Source organism: Plodia interpunctella, chromosome 5 (assembly GCF_027563975.2).
Source record: "Plodia interpunctella isolate USDA-ARS_2022_Savannah chromosome 5, ilPloInte3.2, whole genome shotgun sequence".
Taxonomy (NCBI): domain Eukaryota; kingdom Metazoa; phylum Arthropoda; class Insecta; order Lepidoptera; family Pyralidae; genus Plodia; species Plodia interpunctella.
In genome coordinates this window covers 8559035-8575623 of record NC_071298.1, presented here as the reverse complement: position 1 = coordinate 8575623, position 16589 = coordinate 8559035, and the positions used below count along the sequence as shown (strand labels likewise).

Here is a 16589-nt window from a genome sequence, read left to right as displayed (position 1 = left end):
TCTTGACTAAAATTAAACACAAATTTAGTAATGTGCATTAATAATAATAATGTTAATGATGCAAGTAAGTATATTGAGATATGTTGTGATACCAACATTTGTTCTGTCTAACAATAGCGACACACACAGCCCAATATTTAGCCAGTTGATATGATTAAATGTCCGAACAAATTCGCTTTCTTTTCACCCTAAATGCGGTAAAGAGTGTCCCCTCATTCGGACCGGCGACAGAATTGAATTACATGCCCATCTTCACGGCCCAGACTGCGGCGGTAATGAAATAAATTCCTGAAAATGTTGTCCTGAAAAAAAATAAGTATTAAAAAAATAAGTAAAAAAACAAATATTTTAAAATAAGTATTAAAAAATCAGCGGAATAAATTTACAAGACCTGTATTTTGTCGCATTCACATTGATATTTCGGTTCAGCTAGCGATTTTATTTTGTTCTCTTTCTATGAATAATAAACTTTCTATTTCAAAAGTAGTGATTGCTATGCTGCACGATGTCTAATTAAGGGTTAAGATAAAAATTTAGCAGTAGACAGTTAAATTGTAAGTAATGTCATAAATCACTATCCTCTTTCCCGTCATGAAGTTCACACAGGGCCTCGAAGTACGGTAACCCAAAACATTAGTAGGTAGTTAGGTATATTTCTTTTTTATCTACCGCATTGGTATCTTCCATAATCATAAAGCGTCATTATAGCCCAGGGCCCGTTTTTCTATATTTACAATACGCGTCCCGAATGATGAGACCTCACATATCTAACACAATTTCTCCTGCCCAATACCGCTTAAGTTTTCATCCTTAACGTTGTACCTATTAAAATTACAGGATTATGAAATCAAATAAAATCACAAAGACAAACATATCCCATTCTTGTATTTGTAATTCAGGTCTACGTTAACACACGATCGTCAACTAACCAAAGCACGTTAATTCCGCGCTAAACGATCCATTACAAGGGTTAAAGTGACAGCAATTATTATCCTTGTCCCATTCTGTCCTGTCCCGCAGGTACCGAGCGAACTTTCCTCATTCCCTAATTTCCCTTAAGGCTGAATTTAGCCACTTCTATCTTATTTCCGTAATAGTTTTTGTTACTTTTTTTTTAATAATTACAGGTATGTCGCATTTGCGTAAACCACGATGCCAATGGTCAAATCAATAATAATTTTACAATAAGTAGGTACCCTTGTCTAAAAATTATACTTGTTTATCAAATAGCGGGTTTCTGTTACACAGTAGCTTTTCACAAAAGCGGGACATAAAAGTGAGAAGGAATTACCTACAAAGATATCAAATGGGTATAAGCTAAGAAAGACAAGAAGTTGAAAATCTAGTAGGTAGTTAAGTTAGATATATGGTGCTATATTGGTTCGAAACGCTGCATTCTCGGGGCACGTTCGCGTGACCATCTCACCCTCGTTGAGACCGTAATTTTGAAGGCGTCATTAGGGGCCTTCGGCGAAAAACACCTTTATGTGCCTTTTGGCTATTGTTACGATGCCCGTGTGTACTTTGCCTTTACGATAGATTTATATAAATTGCAACCAATGATTAACTATTTAATAGTTGTACTACTGAGCTAATATAGTGTTTTTTACTTATTTTCGAATTTTACCCAGAAAAACGAATTTAATAATAAATCTTAAAAACACTAAAAATATACCTACTTACCAGGATGAACCTATCGAGCATATACCGCAGTATAACAAGCCCAGAACTCGTTAAATTCCATAGACTGAAGAAACCCGTGAAACTTTTGATGTTGTTTGTAACTTCGTAAAGGCCGCGATGATACCATATAAAGGTAGCTATTTTAGGCGCTTAAAGCGACGTCGTGAGGATATTTTGAACTTGTTTATGTTTTAAAATAGGTTGAGCTTGAACCTACTTACCCGCAGACTACGTTACAAAATTCCACAACAAATTAAAGATCAGAATTTAAATTTATTTAAAAAGCACCTCAGGCCCTTGCTGATTGATAAATCTTATTATAATTTGAACGATTTTTTTTTATATATAAATAATATTTTTTATATATTTTTAATATATAATAATAACTTGTTTATGTTTTAAAATAGGTTGAGCTTGAACCTACTTACCCGCAGACTACGTTAGGTATATGGTAGGTTTGTATAGTACCTAAATTGCTAACTTCGTCCATGGGTCCATCTTCCATATTTTACCGCGTACTTAGGAGGTATTTTTTTCTTCAATAACTTGAATGGACCTCAAAACGTATTAATGTCTTTCCAATAAAAATGTTAACACGATGTTCCAATAAGTAATCCGCGATCAAGCGGCAGTGGATGAAGGGAGCGGAACAAAGTACCTACGCGAAACGAAACAAACCCTTGGGGCATTTTGTCCCAAGACAAAATTGGAGGCTTCCAATCAATTACCTACCTGTATTTTATAGGCAGGAATGGTGTTTTATTTTGTCGCTTTGAGTAGCAATGTATATAGCACTTTGATAATAACGTATTTACCAGCCTAATTTATTGTTATTCGGAAACTTAAGATATTTGCGGTAATATTTGGTTAAAAAAAATAACATTTTTAAATTATAAGTTACCCCGCTGCGCGCGTAATACTTGAACAACTATAGTGATAGACTTACTAGTTTATAGATAGCTGTTTAGCTTTGTTTAGTTTTTATTATTGTTTGAATTATTACATATTTCACATCTAAATAGAATATCCATATAACCAAGCAAACGCCATACGATTTCGAAAATACATAAATCGGGGGAAATTCTACAGACAAGGATTTAGCCTTTAAAATAAAAAACGTTGTATTCGCGCAATGTTTGGTTTACAAAATATTGATAGTTGTCAGCCGCTTTTTAAACAACATACAATTTTAACACTTCCTTCACTTTACATACTTGAGGTTGCAATATTTGTTAAATGTAATGCTCATTTATTCCCACGCCTTTGTGATGGTTGTGTTAAGAAATCATCGGGATAATTATAGACTATGTTTACACCCTTCTAAAACGGCATTACTCAGTAAAAGTATTGTATGTATGACACCTAGAATTTATAACAATATTCCATAACAAATTAAAGATCAGAATTTAAAATTATTTAAAAAGCACCTCAGGCCCTTGCTAATTGATAAATCTTATTATAATTTGAACGATTTTTTTATTGATAGATTTAGATAAAAATTTATTTAATTTAGTTACTTTTATTTATTCGATTTTGTTTTGTGGGATGATAGCATGCTCTCCATTTAAATTTGCATACCCGTGGACGGTGAAACATGTAGGATTAAGCTTTTCTTTTAACACCACATTGTAAAAAAAAATGTAAACTCATGTTTTTGCAAATAAATAATCTTTATCTTTATAGCGTTATAAGTACACACACACATTTGGTGTCATTGTATTTGCTACTCGCTCGAAGAGCGATAAAAAATGCGGAATAAAACATTTTGTCAAACGTTCTCTTATAAACTTATTTTTTACTTATTACTTAGTTCAACCAGACACCGACGCCTCTGCTATTTCTCAAGGCATCATGGTGGCCTGATTTTTCCACTTTAGCTAATAGCATCAATAAACAAGATTTATTACATTGACTCGCGTCCCGCGTACAACTATAATACATTTTAATATATAACGCTCGTTAACTTTATGATTTTTTTACTTTTTTTTTTTAATGAATTTAATTAATCTGCATCAACGATTTTGTGTTCATATTATCTTCGAATGTATCTGCGAATTAAATATGTTTGTTAATAATCACAAAAGATAAGTACTAGGTACCTAAAATAAAACACATAGTAACTACTAAATTTTTAATCGTATCCAACAAGTTATTCTTAAGCGGCATTCCTTAACACAATCTTAACTAAAAATAATGGCTAAAATATTTCATATCTTTTTCATTTCGTATGTCAGATAGAAAAATATGTATATTATAATAACAACTGAAAATGCACACATTCACTGTGAAATAAATGGTAAGAAATGAAAATTTCCGCATCTAATGTCCAAGGCGAGGTACCACGATTCTGGTTCCTTTTAAACAATTCACAAATCGGTGTTTTGGCTCGCAATATGAAGCCACATAATTTACAGATCACTGCTTCTGCTTATTCAAGCCTGAAACAAAAATATTTATATTTGTTTTCTTTTTCAATGAGCGTTGGGAAAAACCACCATGGACAGGAGACATTTCATTGTTAATGACCTGTATCTATACATTTATTTATCCTAGTGTGTTTTCGGTTGCATAGCCGTAAAAAATGTTTATATTTTGAAAATATGGCCCTGGCTTTATGACAGTCAGCGTTTTACGCCAATCTCATTTGGTAGTGCTGTCATTTCCTATCCAGCTTTCAAGGCTTATTTCAATTAATATAGCCTCTTACGACATCCACAGGAGGATATAGGGCGGAAATCACACGTCACATATATATTTATACATATATAATGGAACGGACAGATAATTAGGGATATGTGGTGCAGGGGAATACAGTAAACCTGATTTACCACTTTATCATATTTCTATTATTATTATTAAAACAAGTTTTTCTAAAATAGGGTGCACAACGATCACAAGAATTACGTGGCCGGATTCTACGTTAAGTGAGTAATTTAAGTTCAAAATTATTACATAACAAAGTCGCTTGACAGACATGTCAATCCCTATGTATGTTTAGATCTTTAAAACTACGCCACGAATTGGAATGCGGGTTTTTTAAATAGATATAATGATTCAAGAGGAAGGTTGCACCCGTGCGAAGACGGAGCGGGCCTTACTTAATACTTTAACTAGTGTAGCATTATTTCCTGTGTTTTTTTTGTTTTCGCTATATATTACAGGAAATAGATAAAAATGTTTGGTGGCGCTAATGAGCTGGAAGCGCCCTTATAAAATCGGCAGACTCACAAAGCAGAGACGAAAAAGTACAAAAGCGGACCCTAGGCTCCGACGCCCAAAGGCAGACGAAGAAACCGGGATAGAGAGAGAACAAAGACTCACCAAATTAAAATTTTAAGTATCACTCTTCCAAAGTTTGATAGTCTTGTCGTTCTCGAGTGCGGCCGAGGCGATGATGTTCTCAGTGGGATGGCACGCCGTGCACAGCACCGTGTCCGTGTGCCCCGACAGCCGCTGCACGATCTCCTTCGACTGCAGGTTCCAGATGTACACCAGATTGTCCTCTGACCCCGACACTATCCACTGGAAACGAAAACAGAACCGTTATTAACCCTAATTTTCTATACCAGTACTACTATTCTAAATACAACAAACAACTTTCAGGTCATCTAACCTGCATTATACTAAATTTCCTCGTCTAGAAATTTCCCAAAAAGATATAAGTGCAATTTACTGATATCATTATCTAAATCACATTTTCTATGTAAATTGTTTTGCAAAAAAGCCTTTGTATTGTTAATGAAAAACTTCATTTCACGACGAAATGCATTGATTTCACGACGAAAGTTGTTTGAAACTATTTTCGTGCTGTAAAATAAATAAAACTTTAGCATATTTTAGTAATATTTTGAGATTGATAAAATCGCCAACTCAATAGTTGTCCGATTCTATCGACTTGTAGACTGCCCGTTAATTGCATACACATTCAATTTGTCTCTGTTAATAATAAGGTTTTTTAAACCAAAACAAAAATATTATACATACCTTTCCACCGGTAACACTGAAGTTGGCGAAAATACAGTATTTTTCATTCTTGTGACCAGTGTATGTCTTCAGGCACTTCCCTCTGCTATAGTCCCACAATTTGAGTGTGTTGTCTAGGGTTGCCGCGAGTATGTATTTTCCGTTTGGTGAGAACTTCACGAAGGATACGGGAGGGTTGTCGTCGTCGATTAACGTCTTCAAACATTGGCCTGACGCTGTGTCCCAAATTCGACTGAAATAGAAATATTCCGCTTTTAAATTTACTTTAATTTATCTGTGGCAATCTTCAGCTAAATAACAAGTGACTAGAATAGTACTGGAGTGGTGGTTTGTGACCTTTGGCATAACAGTTATTGAACATTTAGAAATAAGTAGTACTCACTCTCCTATTTTTACATGGTTATACTTACAGGTTTTGTTGTGTACATAAATTAATAAAAAAATAAAGGAGTTTGTCAAGTTAGTTAGATTTATGGCTAAAATGAAAAAAGATGTAGACCATTGATCATTTCCAAATACCATAGAAGAATGGACTAAATAAACAGGCGAGAAATAATACTACTTTGATTTACCGTATTTGTTAGTGAAAAATATAAAAAGTATAATCAAAATTTCCATAATAAATAACGATAATTTAAATAAAGTTGGAGCAATAGAAAAATAACTCCAATATTTATTGCACTCACCATAAACCGTCGTAACTTGATGATACAATAAGGCTGCCATCTCTGTTAAAATGCACTGCTGAAACTGGGTCCGAATGTGCTGGTAGAGTCTTTAAACATTTGCCTGCAAATTCAATGAAGAAAATTTAATTACTACTCAAATTTACTCTAAAACAACACCTGTTACACCTGTTATTAAGATTAAAGTGGTAAATCATTTTTACATGCCTCCAGCTGTTATTTAATTACTTTGTGCCACTTTCATGCATGCAATCATAGAGATTTAAATAAAAATAGTTCTATCCAAAACAAAATATTTACATGCATCCCGGCTAATATTAAAATACAAAAACAATTTTGTTATTTCTCACTTGACACACTCTCTCTCTATATATATATATATATATATATATATATATATATATATATATATATATATATATATATATATATATATATATATATATATATATATATAGCTAAGAGTACTGAGAAGGACATCTACCTTTCATTCTATAAAAAATACTGTTAAGAAATTCATATGAACGAAGTTGCGAGAAAAAAGGTGCAAAGGAATAAAAACATGTCTCACCTGTTCTTACATCCCATATCCTGACGCTCTCATCAAAACTGCCAGATACAATAAGATTGCTTTGAGGGTTAAAATTACAGCAAAATACATAATTACTATGCCCTTTCAGTGTTTTCAAACATTTGCCTGAACTTAGTTCCCACACCTGAAACAAATTCCCAATTTTATAGAAAATGTGTCCACGCAATACATAAGTTAATAAGACTTTTAAAAGAATCAAAACACGAAATGTACACTTAATTTTTTTTTTGTGTTCACGTAGTAAATTATATTTTTGGCACATGAGCACCATAAACGGCCTTATCCTAGATTAACTTGTCTATGTTTTAAAATGTATATTTTAACCATAAAATGCTAAGTTTATTTGAATCATGACCTTTTTTAATTTCAACAACAAAAATAACGACTTTATTGGCAAAGGGCAAGTACCTAATTGAAATTCAAAAATATTTCCAACAGCTGATGCAATTAATGTCAAGGTGCTAACCACCTGCCTTATTACATATTAAGAAGCTCGCATATAAATACGACAAGCAAAAACGCAGTAAAAAAATCGAGGTCGTTGCTATCCGCGTAACAACCATGACGCGATTATACTACTTTATCAATGAACAAAGCCTTAAGTAAAGGCAAACTCAAGGCTTTCAAAGATGACTGACTTTCTGAGTGAGAATGAATTACCTGTGATATTTTTATTTTGAAGTAGGCTCTTCAGTTATGAGCATAAAGACTTTTGTAAAGTTTTCAAACTATAACAATTATTCCATTAAAACAATATAATCGTGAAAATCTAACTTGTTCTTTATAATAAATAGACATACTCTACCTAGACACTTAATAGTTGATAGGTACAAGATTTACATATAATATAACACAACCAACCTAAACAGATTCATATTTAGTTTCATCATAGTACCTACTAAATAACAACTCTAGAATACAATCTGCAATAAATTAAAGTTAAATAATTAGAACATACTTTAGCATGTAAAAATTATGGATTTCTGGTAGGTACTTAACGTTTGGACTAATGGTAGAAAATGCATTATGAATAAAATAAAATTAAATATTGCAATAATAATCCTATAAGAAAAGCAATTCATAAATTTAAATATGAACAACAATACAAATAACAAATACTTTAATCCTACAAAATATACTAAAAAAAAGTTTGTGAAGCATCTATTTTCCCAAACAAGTAACAAAGTACACACTCTTATCTTGAGAGTATGATAAGGAAGTTCAACTACCTGAGAAAAGATTTATCTAACCTATTTTCTTTGTATTGTCCACATTTGTATTAAGGAACTCCACACCACATTTGTATTACAACTAAACACAATATTGTTTTTAAAATACCTAATTTATTTGTCTTAACAAGATAGGGTCAACCATTTTCATATTTTTTTATTTGATTTTGATAGGCAGTAATAAATTAAGCGATAAAACAGTATTTTGACATAGTATCCTATGAGAATGATTAGTAGTGTTATGTTCATATTTTTAGATAATAAAACTTGCCTTGAATTTTATATGTACTTAGAGGGTTATATATTTCATTGCCGTACCTTTAAAGTCTTATCATCACTTGCGCTGACTATCAACCTGCTGTCAGAAGACCATGCCACATCACTGATTCCCATCTTGTGTCCGGAGATTGTCTTCTCAAATTTGCCATCATAAGCACCCCACACCTTAATAAGTTTATCAGCAGCTGAAAAAAGTATGTAGAAAGATAGGTTAAAATAAATCACCAAGTGATATTTTGAGTAAGTACTATGAATAAATATATATGGACACTGATTGAGTGACACAGATTGATTTCGGCCTAAAGTAAGTTCAACACTTGTGTTATGGGATACTAACACAACAATACTATATTTGATTCAGGTCAATCTGAAAAAGATTTTCCATCCTGACCTGACCAAGTCCTATAGCTGTTAGGCATGATGACCATTTGGCCTCAGCGATAAATACCCTACTACTTCATATATACTTTGAATTAGTTTAACTAGTTACGATATAATATAATGTGGAAGATTTCACAGTCAACACATTCGAGATTATTATAATTATTTAATGAACATCCTATACTTTAAACAATGATTGCAGATTCTATAATGGAACATAACTTTGTGTACATACTTTTGCTGTATTATGAGAGACTATTGTAATTAGACAAAAAATATGTTTGATATTCATATAAAATCATAGCACATGTGTGTAAAGTAATACCTCTTTCCTAGTAACTACATTGTACAACAAAAATAAATTTGACTTAGTCTAAAATGAATAAGAATAATAAGAATGTTGTGTAAGTTCACTTTGCATCACAAGTCCAAGCATATAACTTGTTGCTTTTGTAGTTAATTATCATATAGGTTGGTAGTGGTACCTTAACAGCCGTTACATCTGTCAAACCTTCTCACAGCAATATGACCACTATCATCAAAACATAAAGATGCTATTTATAAAACATAACGTATAAAGACGACTTAACACACTCGAACGCAACATAAAATCCAAAGTGGGTTACTGGATAATAACAAATTAAACAAAAAACTCACAAGAACTTGCCAACCATTCTCCATTAGGGCTAAATTTCACGGAAGAAACTGCCTTCGTGTGCCCCGCGAGGGTGAATTTAAGTGTGTAATTCGGCTTCTGAAAATAATTATCAAAATTAGCGCCAAATCGCACGTGCTCATCCAAAGTTAGTTACATAAACATGTGCCGCCCGCGACTGACGCAAAGCTGTGAAACCGATAGGAATGAACTTACCGCCACTGACGACTTGTTAGATTGCGGAGTGCTTTGTGAAAGCGAATTTGGCCCGGATAGATTAGTAGAAGGCCCGCCGTGTGTTTGATGTGCAGCAGGATGGCCAGGCCCCGGTCCTAGCGGCACCATGTTTCCACTTTAGACGCACTACGTTTTACTTTGGTCGTCACCCACTACAGTCACTTTTACACAAGGAAGAACAGTCCAAATCGTAGTTTTGAAGGAATATGTCACTTAGTTTAACACAAATACACTGATTCTCATTTAATTCAACGTAGATTTTCAAAGAACATTCTAAATTCAGGCGTCTCAATGCGTGCATATTTCGCGAAGGTGAAAAGTAATGCCAACACTACCATAAAAATATTCCTCCCGCCTGGCCTCCTGCGCCTTTGTTGTATTGCCAACATAAGCCTCTCTATGGCTGAAAAGACTGTGGGCTGACATGTAATGTTTTTTATCTGTGTATAAATTATATGTTGTATTTTAGGTATTTTAATAAAATACTAATAGGTACGCCACGGCCGCGCCGGTCACGTACGCCCATTATTCGTTTGTACGCGATAAGAAATACGTTCATTTCGCATTGATTGCCACAACACCGATAGTCAATCTATAGTGGCCTGCAATCGATCGCAACACTAGTTGACAAATTTGACCCCTTTGACATTGTCAAGGGTAAACTTGACGTTTCAAACAAAATTCTTACTAGAAATCCCCGCTGTCTTTTCATTTTATAACTTTAAATTTTTTATTACTCGGTGTAAACGTAAAAATGGCGCTAAATAAGCTTAGTATTGATGCTCTAAATTTATCTGGAAAGCGAGTACTAATGAGGTATTTTTCTAAACATGAGGTCGTTCATATAAATACTTCGTAAGTTATGTAAATTTTTTGTATTACACCAGTTTAATCACTTTTCAGAGTTGATTTCAATGTACCGCTGAAAGAGGGTGTTATCACAAACAATCAGCGTATCGTAGCGGCTTTAGATTCTGTCAAATATGCCCTGGACAAGGGTGCAAAGTCAGTGGTACTCATGTCACATTTGGGCAGACCTGACGGCCAAGCCAACCTGAAATACACCTTAAAACCAGTTGCAGAGGAACTTAAAAAGCTTTTGAACAGGTAAGCTTTTCTATTAGGTACTTAAAAATGTATGTCTTGAAATATTGTATCCACCATGTGACCTCAACCTCAAAGCACAACTTAAAAAGTTAACAATAGGCATGCCTCGAGGCATACTCTACCATAGTCAGGGCAAAAAAGGTGGTGCTTTAAAATGTAAAATAAAAAGTTACTAAACTATTAACCATTAGTGTGTCTTGTAAAATAAAAAAAATATATCTTAATTCTGTTTACAAGCATTAATCTCCTTTGGTGTTTTAGTTCAAGGTTCCAGTTTGAATATTAAAAAGAAACAATGTTATATGTCAAGCTCCCAAAGTAACAAATATATTCACATTTCAGGGATGTCACCTTTTTACCTGACTGTGTTGGATCAGAAGTTGAGGCTGCTTGTGCTGACCCACCTGTTGGCTCTCTAATTTTGCTCGAGAACCTGAGATTCCATGTTGAAGAGGAAGGCAAAGGTCTTGATGCCAGTGGAGCCAAAGTCAAAGCTGATCCCGAAAAAGTCAAAGCTTTCAGAGCTAGCCTGAGGAAGCTGGGAGATCTGTACATCAATGATGCTTTTGGTAAGTAGGTACCTAGCTCATAAAAGTACAAGTACACACACAAAATTTGAATGGTGATGACATTTTTTTATTTAAATAAAATCTATACATCAATATTATTTCAGAGACATTGGACACAAAATTTTTTGACTCTCTTTTTCAACTATTTTCTACTTTAATACAAATCAATTTACAATAAACACTCAATTTTCTACTTTATTGGAAGTACAAACATGTGATTATATTTCACAGGCACAGCACACAGAGCTCACAGCTCCATGTTGGGAGAAGGGTTCGAACAGAGGGCTAGTGGTTTCTTGTTGAAGAAAGAATTACAGTATTTTGCCAAGGCCCTTCATGAGCCAGAGAGGTACATATATTTTAATTTGTTTACTTGTTTTCCTTTCATGCCAACTATGTTAAGTAATCTTAATCCTAACTAATATTGTACTAATAATGCCAAAGGCCCTAACTAATGCAAAGGTAAGTTTGTTTGTTTGTTACCTCTTCACACTTTATCTACTCAACCAATCTTCATGAAAATTTACATACATATAAATACATTTAAGGGTTGGCAAGTACAAATTTCACAACTTTTGGACTGTTAAATACTTAGCTTAGAAACTACTAAATACTTAGTCTAGTCTAAATACTTAGTCTAGTGCATCTATCTTTAAATTGGCTTTTTCTTTTTGGTATTTCATAGGCCATTCCTTGCCATTCTTGGTGGCGCTAAAGTGGCCGACAAGATATTGCTGATTGAAAATTTACTGGACAAAGTTAATGAAATGATCATTGGTGGTGGTATGGCATACACATTCCTTAAGGAGACCAAGGGCATGGCTGTAAGTACATTTGTTAAAAACAGAACATTATAATAGGGGCTGTCTCTACCTCTAATATAGTAATCTTCTATTTATGTATACTATTTGTGATATGATGATAACTTAAAAAGACTTTTGTGCTGGTGTAAACTAGGTTAATGCTTGTGTTATGCACATCTGCTGTCGCTTTTTTTTAGTAGTTATTCATAGTTACCAGGACCTCTCCACTGCCAGTGGTGCCATCTAGTAAGCGAAAACCGATAACCCTCACTACCAGACCTATAAGGTGTAATTGACTGCTTCAAAAGTTATTGTTTTAATTATAGATTGGCAACTCTTTATATGACGCCGACGGAGCTAAAATTGTGACCAAGCTGCTGGAGAAAGCTGTCAAGAACAATGTGAAAGTTCACCTGCCTGTTGACTTTGTGACTGCTGATAAGTTTGATGAGAATGCACAGGTTCGGATCATTACATTGTACAGTACAGTAGGATGTAGCTTTGAAAATTACTATTAAAAATTTGACCTTTCAAGGTCAATTTAGCTTCTGAATAAATGTTTTAATGAAAATTTTTATAGCTATCACTGTTATGTTGAAGAAGGAAGTATGGGTTTGAAGATGATTGATGTGTGTTAAGTTTTTGTTCAATAGATATATGATATAAATTTAGTAGAAATATAGCATTTAGTCACCTGAAAATACAACAAAAATAACCTAAATTTTTCTTATAAGTGGCATTATATTTTAGGTTTTTACATAATTTAAATTATATTTTTTGCTTGTAGGTGGGTGAGGCTACTGTGGAATCAGGTATTCCTGAAGGCTGGATGGGTTTGGATGTTGGACCCAAGTCCAGGGAGCTCTTTGCTGAGCCTATTGCCAGGGCTAAAGTTATTGTGTGGAATGGGTAAGTGTAATTTTACAATCACATGTATAGGGAACATTTTGCTGTTTTTGCTTTCAGTGTCCAATCTCTCATCTCCATGTTTTCCCAGTAGCTTCCTCAGTCGTTGAGCGTCGAAGGCCAGGATTCGCATAAAAAAATAAAAAATAAGTACTGTAAATACTATAAAATATTATATACGAGTAAATAAACAAAATTTGCGTTTAATTTGTCACCAGACCCGCGGGAGTGTTTGAGTTCGAGAAGTTCGCTGGCGGCACCCGCGCGCTCATGGATGGCGTCGTGAAGGCCACTGCCAACGGAACTGTCACTATTATTGGTAAGTTATCTTTTGAGCTATCAATTGGCTACTTTCCAACTAGTCAAATCATTTCTAAATTCACTTTCTATTGTCAAATACAAATAATACATGGACATGGGACAAAAATATATGACAATTAATGGAGTAAAATATTGTTTACTACAAGAAAGTGGAGATTCATAAGCTTTGCGTCATTATAATGGTAAAATGTTGTAAGATAAAACTGTGGAGGGTGGGGGTCATGTTGCAATGGGCAACAAGTCAACAATCATTCAACACTTTCGCCATTCGCCACTTAGGATAACGTTGAATTTACATATTTTGAAATTAGTTTAATTTCTGATGAAGATAAAATTATTCATCGGCATGAAATATAAAGTATTGCTATAAAATGCAAAAAAAAATTTTTTAAACAATGGCAATTTTATCTTGAAAGGGGATAAAATTGTTACCACCATAACATAAATAATAAAAATTAAAATAAAATATAACATCATAGGTGGCGGAGACACGGCCACTTGCTGCGCTAAATGGGGCACCGAAGACAAAGTGTCTCACGTCTCCACCGGCGGCGGCGCTTCCTTGGAGTTGCTCGAAGGTAAGTACAAAACAAACTAAAGTCTTTTTTTTTTCGGATAAATCCAATTTAAGCCAGATTATCAGGGGTGTGACATTTTATCGGGTCGTGAGGTTATTACCTTACTCTCTACTGGTCTCTCTAAGGAACTGGTCATCTCGTTTCTTTCAGCATTTCTTCTCAGCAGTGGTCGTTCCGAAATGCCAGTAGTTTGTAGCTTGGGTGAAATAACTATAAATATAAAAATTGACGAGAAAAAGTGCCTGTGAAGTTCTAATTTGTGAATAAATGATTTGAATTTGAATTTATCATTGACCATTTGATCCTAAACCATGAAATGATAAATATCTAACTATCCTTTTTGGGGATATATGAAAACGTAAAATAATTTTTGTTATACACCAACAAAAAGCAGAACACAATATATGCAAATTAACAATTTTTTATATTTGTTATTATTTTGATTATTTGTGATAAGTTATGAAAAAAAAAACGTTTATTTAGCACAAAAACATGACATAGATAACACTGGACATGTAATAGTATAAATGTAATAGTCTTCGCTCAGCATGATGTCATGGTGTGATCCACGATCCACAGTTTTATTTTATTCTTTAATTTTTTATATTCATGAAAACTTACTATTGGACTTGAAAGCGCGAATTACATACTTTTAAGTAACGGCGTTTTATGAAATTTATTTTATGTAATAAATATGTACGGTATAAGATTTTTAAATTATCTAATACCTTCTAGACTAATCTGATCCAAGAGAAAAAAAAAATCCAATCACATAGTACGAGTCTGGAACAAACTCAATGAGAATGTCATCACTGCACTTTCAGTCAACAGTTTTAAGAATAAATTATAAAAATCTAGCTAGTGTGTTGTAACATAAAACATTTCAAATTTCTGTGGGAATACTGTCGCGCCCTTTTCTATATATAGGCTACCTTAATTATTTGCTATTACCAAAGCATAAAGACGCATGCAATATACCTAACTGAGCTGTAGCCTTTTTTGTTACTCTGTGGCACAATGTTAGTATTTTCTTTTTTTTTCTTTTGTCTGTAATTGTATGAAATAAAATACAAATAAAGTTTTTATGTACTACTGTCTCAAAGTTTATTGTATCACAATAATTTTTTTTTGCAGGTAAAGTGCTACCCGGCGTTGCCGCTCTTTCGGACGCATAAATTAGCTAAGCCATAACACAAGTTATATAACAAGTTAATGTTAAGTGATAGTGCAATGTTGAATAAATTAAGCATAATGTCAAACATGTCGGCGACGCATGACTCGTTTTAAGGATAATGTGAAATTATAATAATCATGAAAGTGTGTGTATAGCTGCACCTATGTGCTTATAGGTCGGTCAGCTCGTAGACGTCTCGTGTTTATTAATATTATATTGAATTTTAATAAATGTTAATTGATATAAATTTGTTTTCTTTATTTAAATAGATTTTTTAGCAATCATGGAAGATGCCTTTTATTCATAAGATTCATTCGATAAGAAAGAAATAATATGACAGAAATACGTTTAATTGTAACGTTCTTAAGTTGGGTATTCAATAGTAATGTTTTCAAAGCGCGTGGCCCCGCCCTAAAATAAGCCTAATCATTATCCTCCCATGGAATTCGTTACTAAGAAACTCATGTTACCTTGGCAGCTGATAGGCACCCAAATAGCATTCCCAAAAAGGGTTTACGTCAGGCAGGCGATTATAAAATCATATAGGAATGTCCAGCATTTTATGTGGGAATTTTGAGATAAAATATAACCAATAGCAATGTTGGATAATGTACCTATCTAATGGTAAAAGAATTTTTGAAATATGTTCTATAGTTTCGAAGATAACCCGGCTCAAACATACAAACTCACAATATACCTATTATTTTTTACGCTGACGTTATGACTTGGATGAAACCGTTAACACGCAAAAATGAAAAAGTAATGTTTTAAAGGTCAGTAGTCATAAAATGATCCATTTACTTATCAAAAAGTAATAAGGAAGGCGAAAGACTACTTGATATATTTTATTGCTCACGTAAAAAGTTTCGGTTGGAACATTACATTCCCGCCCATGATGGGCCCCTAGCCCTGGATGTCATCTCTTGTTAATGTTTGCAGTTATTAAATTACCCACCTACATCTTTACTATAAACAGGTTATTCGGAACTAACCAAAAATAACAAGCGAAGTTGGAAAATAGTTGGATATCTATTAGGATGGATAATCACTATCGCCGAACTCGGACAAATGCCGAGGCGAGTGCATGAGCATAGCTTACCTAGTTTGTATAAGTAGCTTTTATTTACCGCAATGAAAAACCAGTGATAGTGTGGAGCCGGCATTAGATTCTTATATTTTCCGATTAAAATGTATCGAAATACTAGTATTCTACAAACGTAGTCGCCTCGTGTAACGAATTAAATATTTACGCTCAACCGCGGCACGTTCCACAAGTGGCAAATCTTTGTTATTGTACATTTGCTATTCAAACCGCTTGTTTTCCTATATTACACTTTCAATAGAGGTCGTTGACATTTTTAAGACTATTATCTTAAAAATGTCAACGATAATAAACGCTTATTAT

At 33.7% G+C, this 16589-nt stretch overlaps 2 protein-coding genes across 2 annotated transcripts; one reads left to right on the top strand and one right to left on the bottom strand.

Annotated features, from left to right (window-relative positions):
• Window positions 1-3800: 3800 nt before the first annotated feature.
• On the bottom strand, window positions 3801-10064 carry wds (will die slowly). The gene is made up of 8 exons (XM_053745275.2): window positions 9706-10064; window positions 9492-9588; window positions 8493-8638; window positions 6925-7069; window positions 6354-6456; window positions 5668-5899; window positions 5005-5205; window positions 3801-4121 (listed from the first exon to the last, which is right to left on the bottom strand). Exons 1-7 carry the CDS (start codon window positions 9832-9834, stop codon window positions 5017-5019), a joined length of 1041 nt encoding a protein of 346 aa, XP_053601250.1. The 5' UTR covers window positions 9835-10064; the 3' UTR covers window positions 3801-4121; window positions 5005-5016.
• Window positions 10065-10382: 318 nt separating this feature from the next.
• On the top strand, window positions 10383-15431 carry Pgk (Phosphoglycerate kinase). The gene is made up of 10 exons (XM_053745274.1): window positions 10383-10542; window positions 10630-10833; window positions 11176-11402; window positions 11634-11751; window positions 12088-12226; window positions 12532-12666; window positions 12993-13114; window positions 13330-13430; window positions 13912-14010; window positions 15145-15431. Exons 1-10 carry the CDS (start codon window positions 10481-10483, stop codon window positions 15183-15185), a joined length of 1248 nt encoding a protein of 415 aa, XP_053601249.1. The 5' UTR covers window positions 10383-10480; the 3' UTR covers window positions 15186-15431.
• Window positions 15432-16589: the final 1158 nt, after the last annotated feature.

Coding starts and splice junctions, on each gene's coding strand:
- wds (XM_053745275.2), bottom strand. CDS start 9,834: ATGGTGCCGCTAGGACCGGGGCCTGGCCATCCTGCTGCACATCAAACA. Junction 8,639..9,491: donor AGAATGGTTGGCAAGTTCTT/GTGAGTTTTTTG, acceptor TACTTTTTTCAG/CTGCTGATAAACTTATTAAG. Junction 5,206..5,667: donor TCAGTGTTACCGGTGGAAAG/GTATGTATAATA, acceptor TTTCGTTTCCAG/TGGATAGTGTCGGGGTCAGA.
- Pgk (XM_053745274.1), top strand. CDS start 10,481: ATGGCGCTAAATAAGCTTAGTATTGATGCTCTAAATTTATCTGGAAAG. Junction 10,543..10,629: donor GGAAAGCGAGTACTAATGAG/GTATTTTTCTAA, acceptor ATCACTTTTCAG/AGTTGATTTCAATGTACCGC. Junction 13,115..13,329: donor AAAGTTATTGTGTGGAATGG/GTAAGTGTAATT, acceptor ATTTGTCACCAG/ACCCGCGGGAGTGTTTGAGT.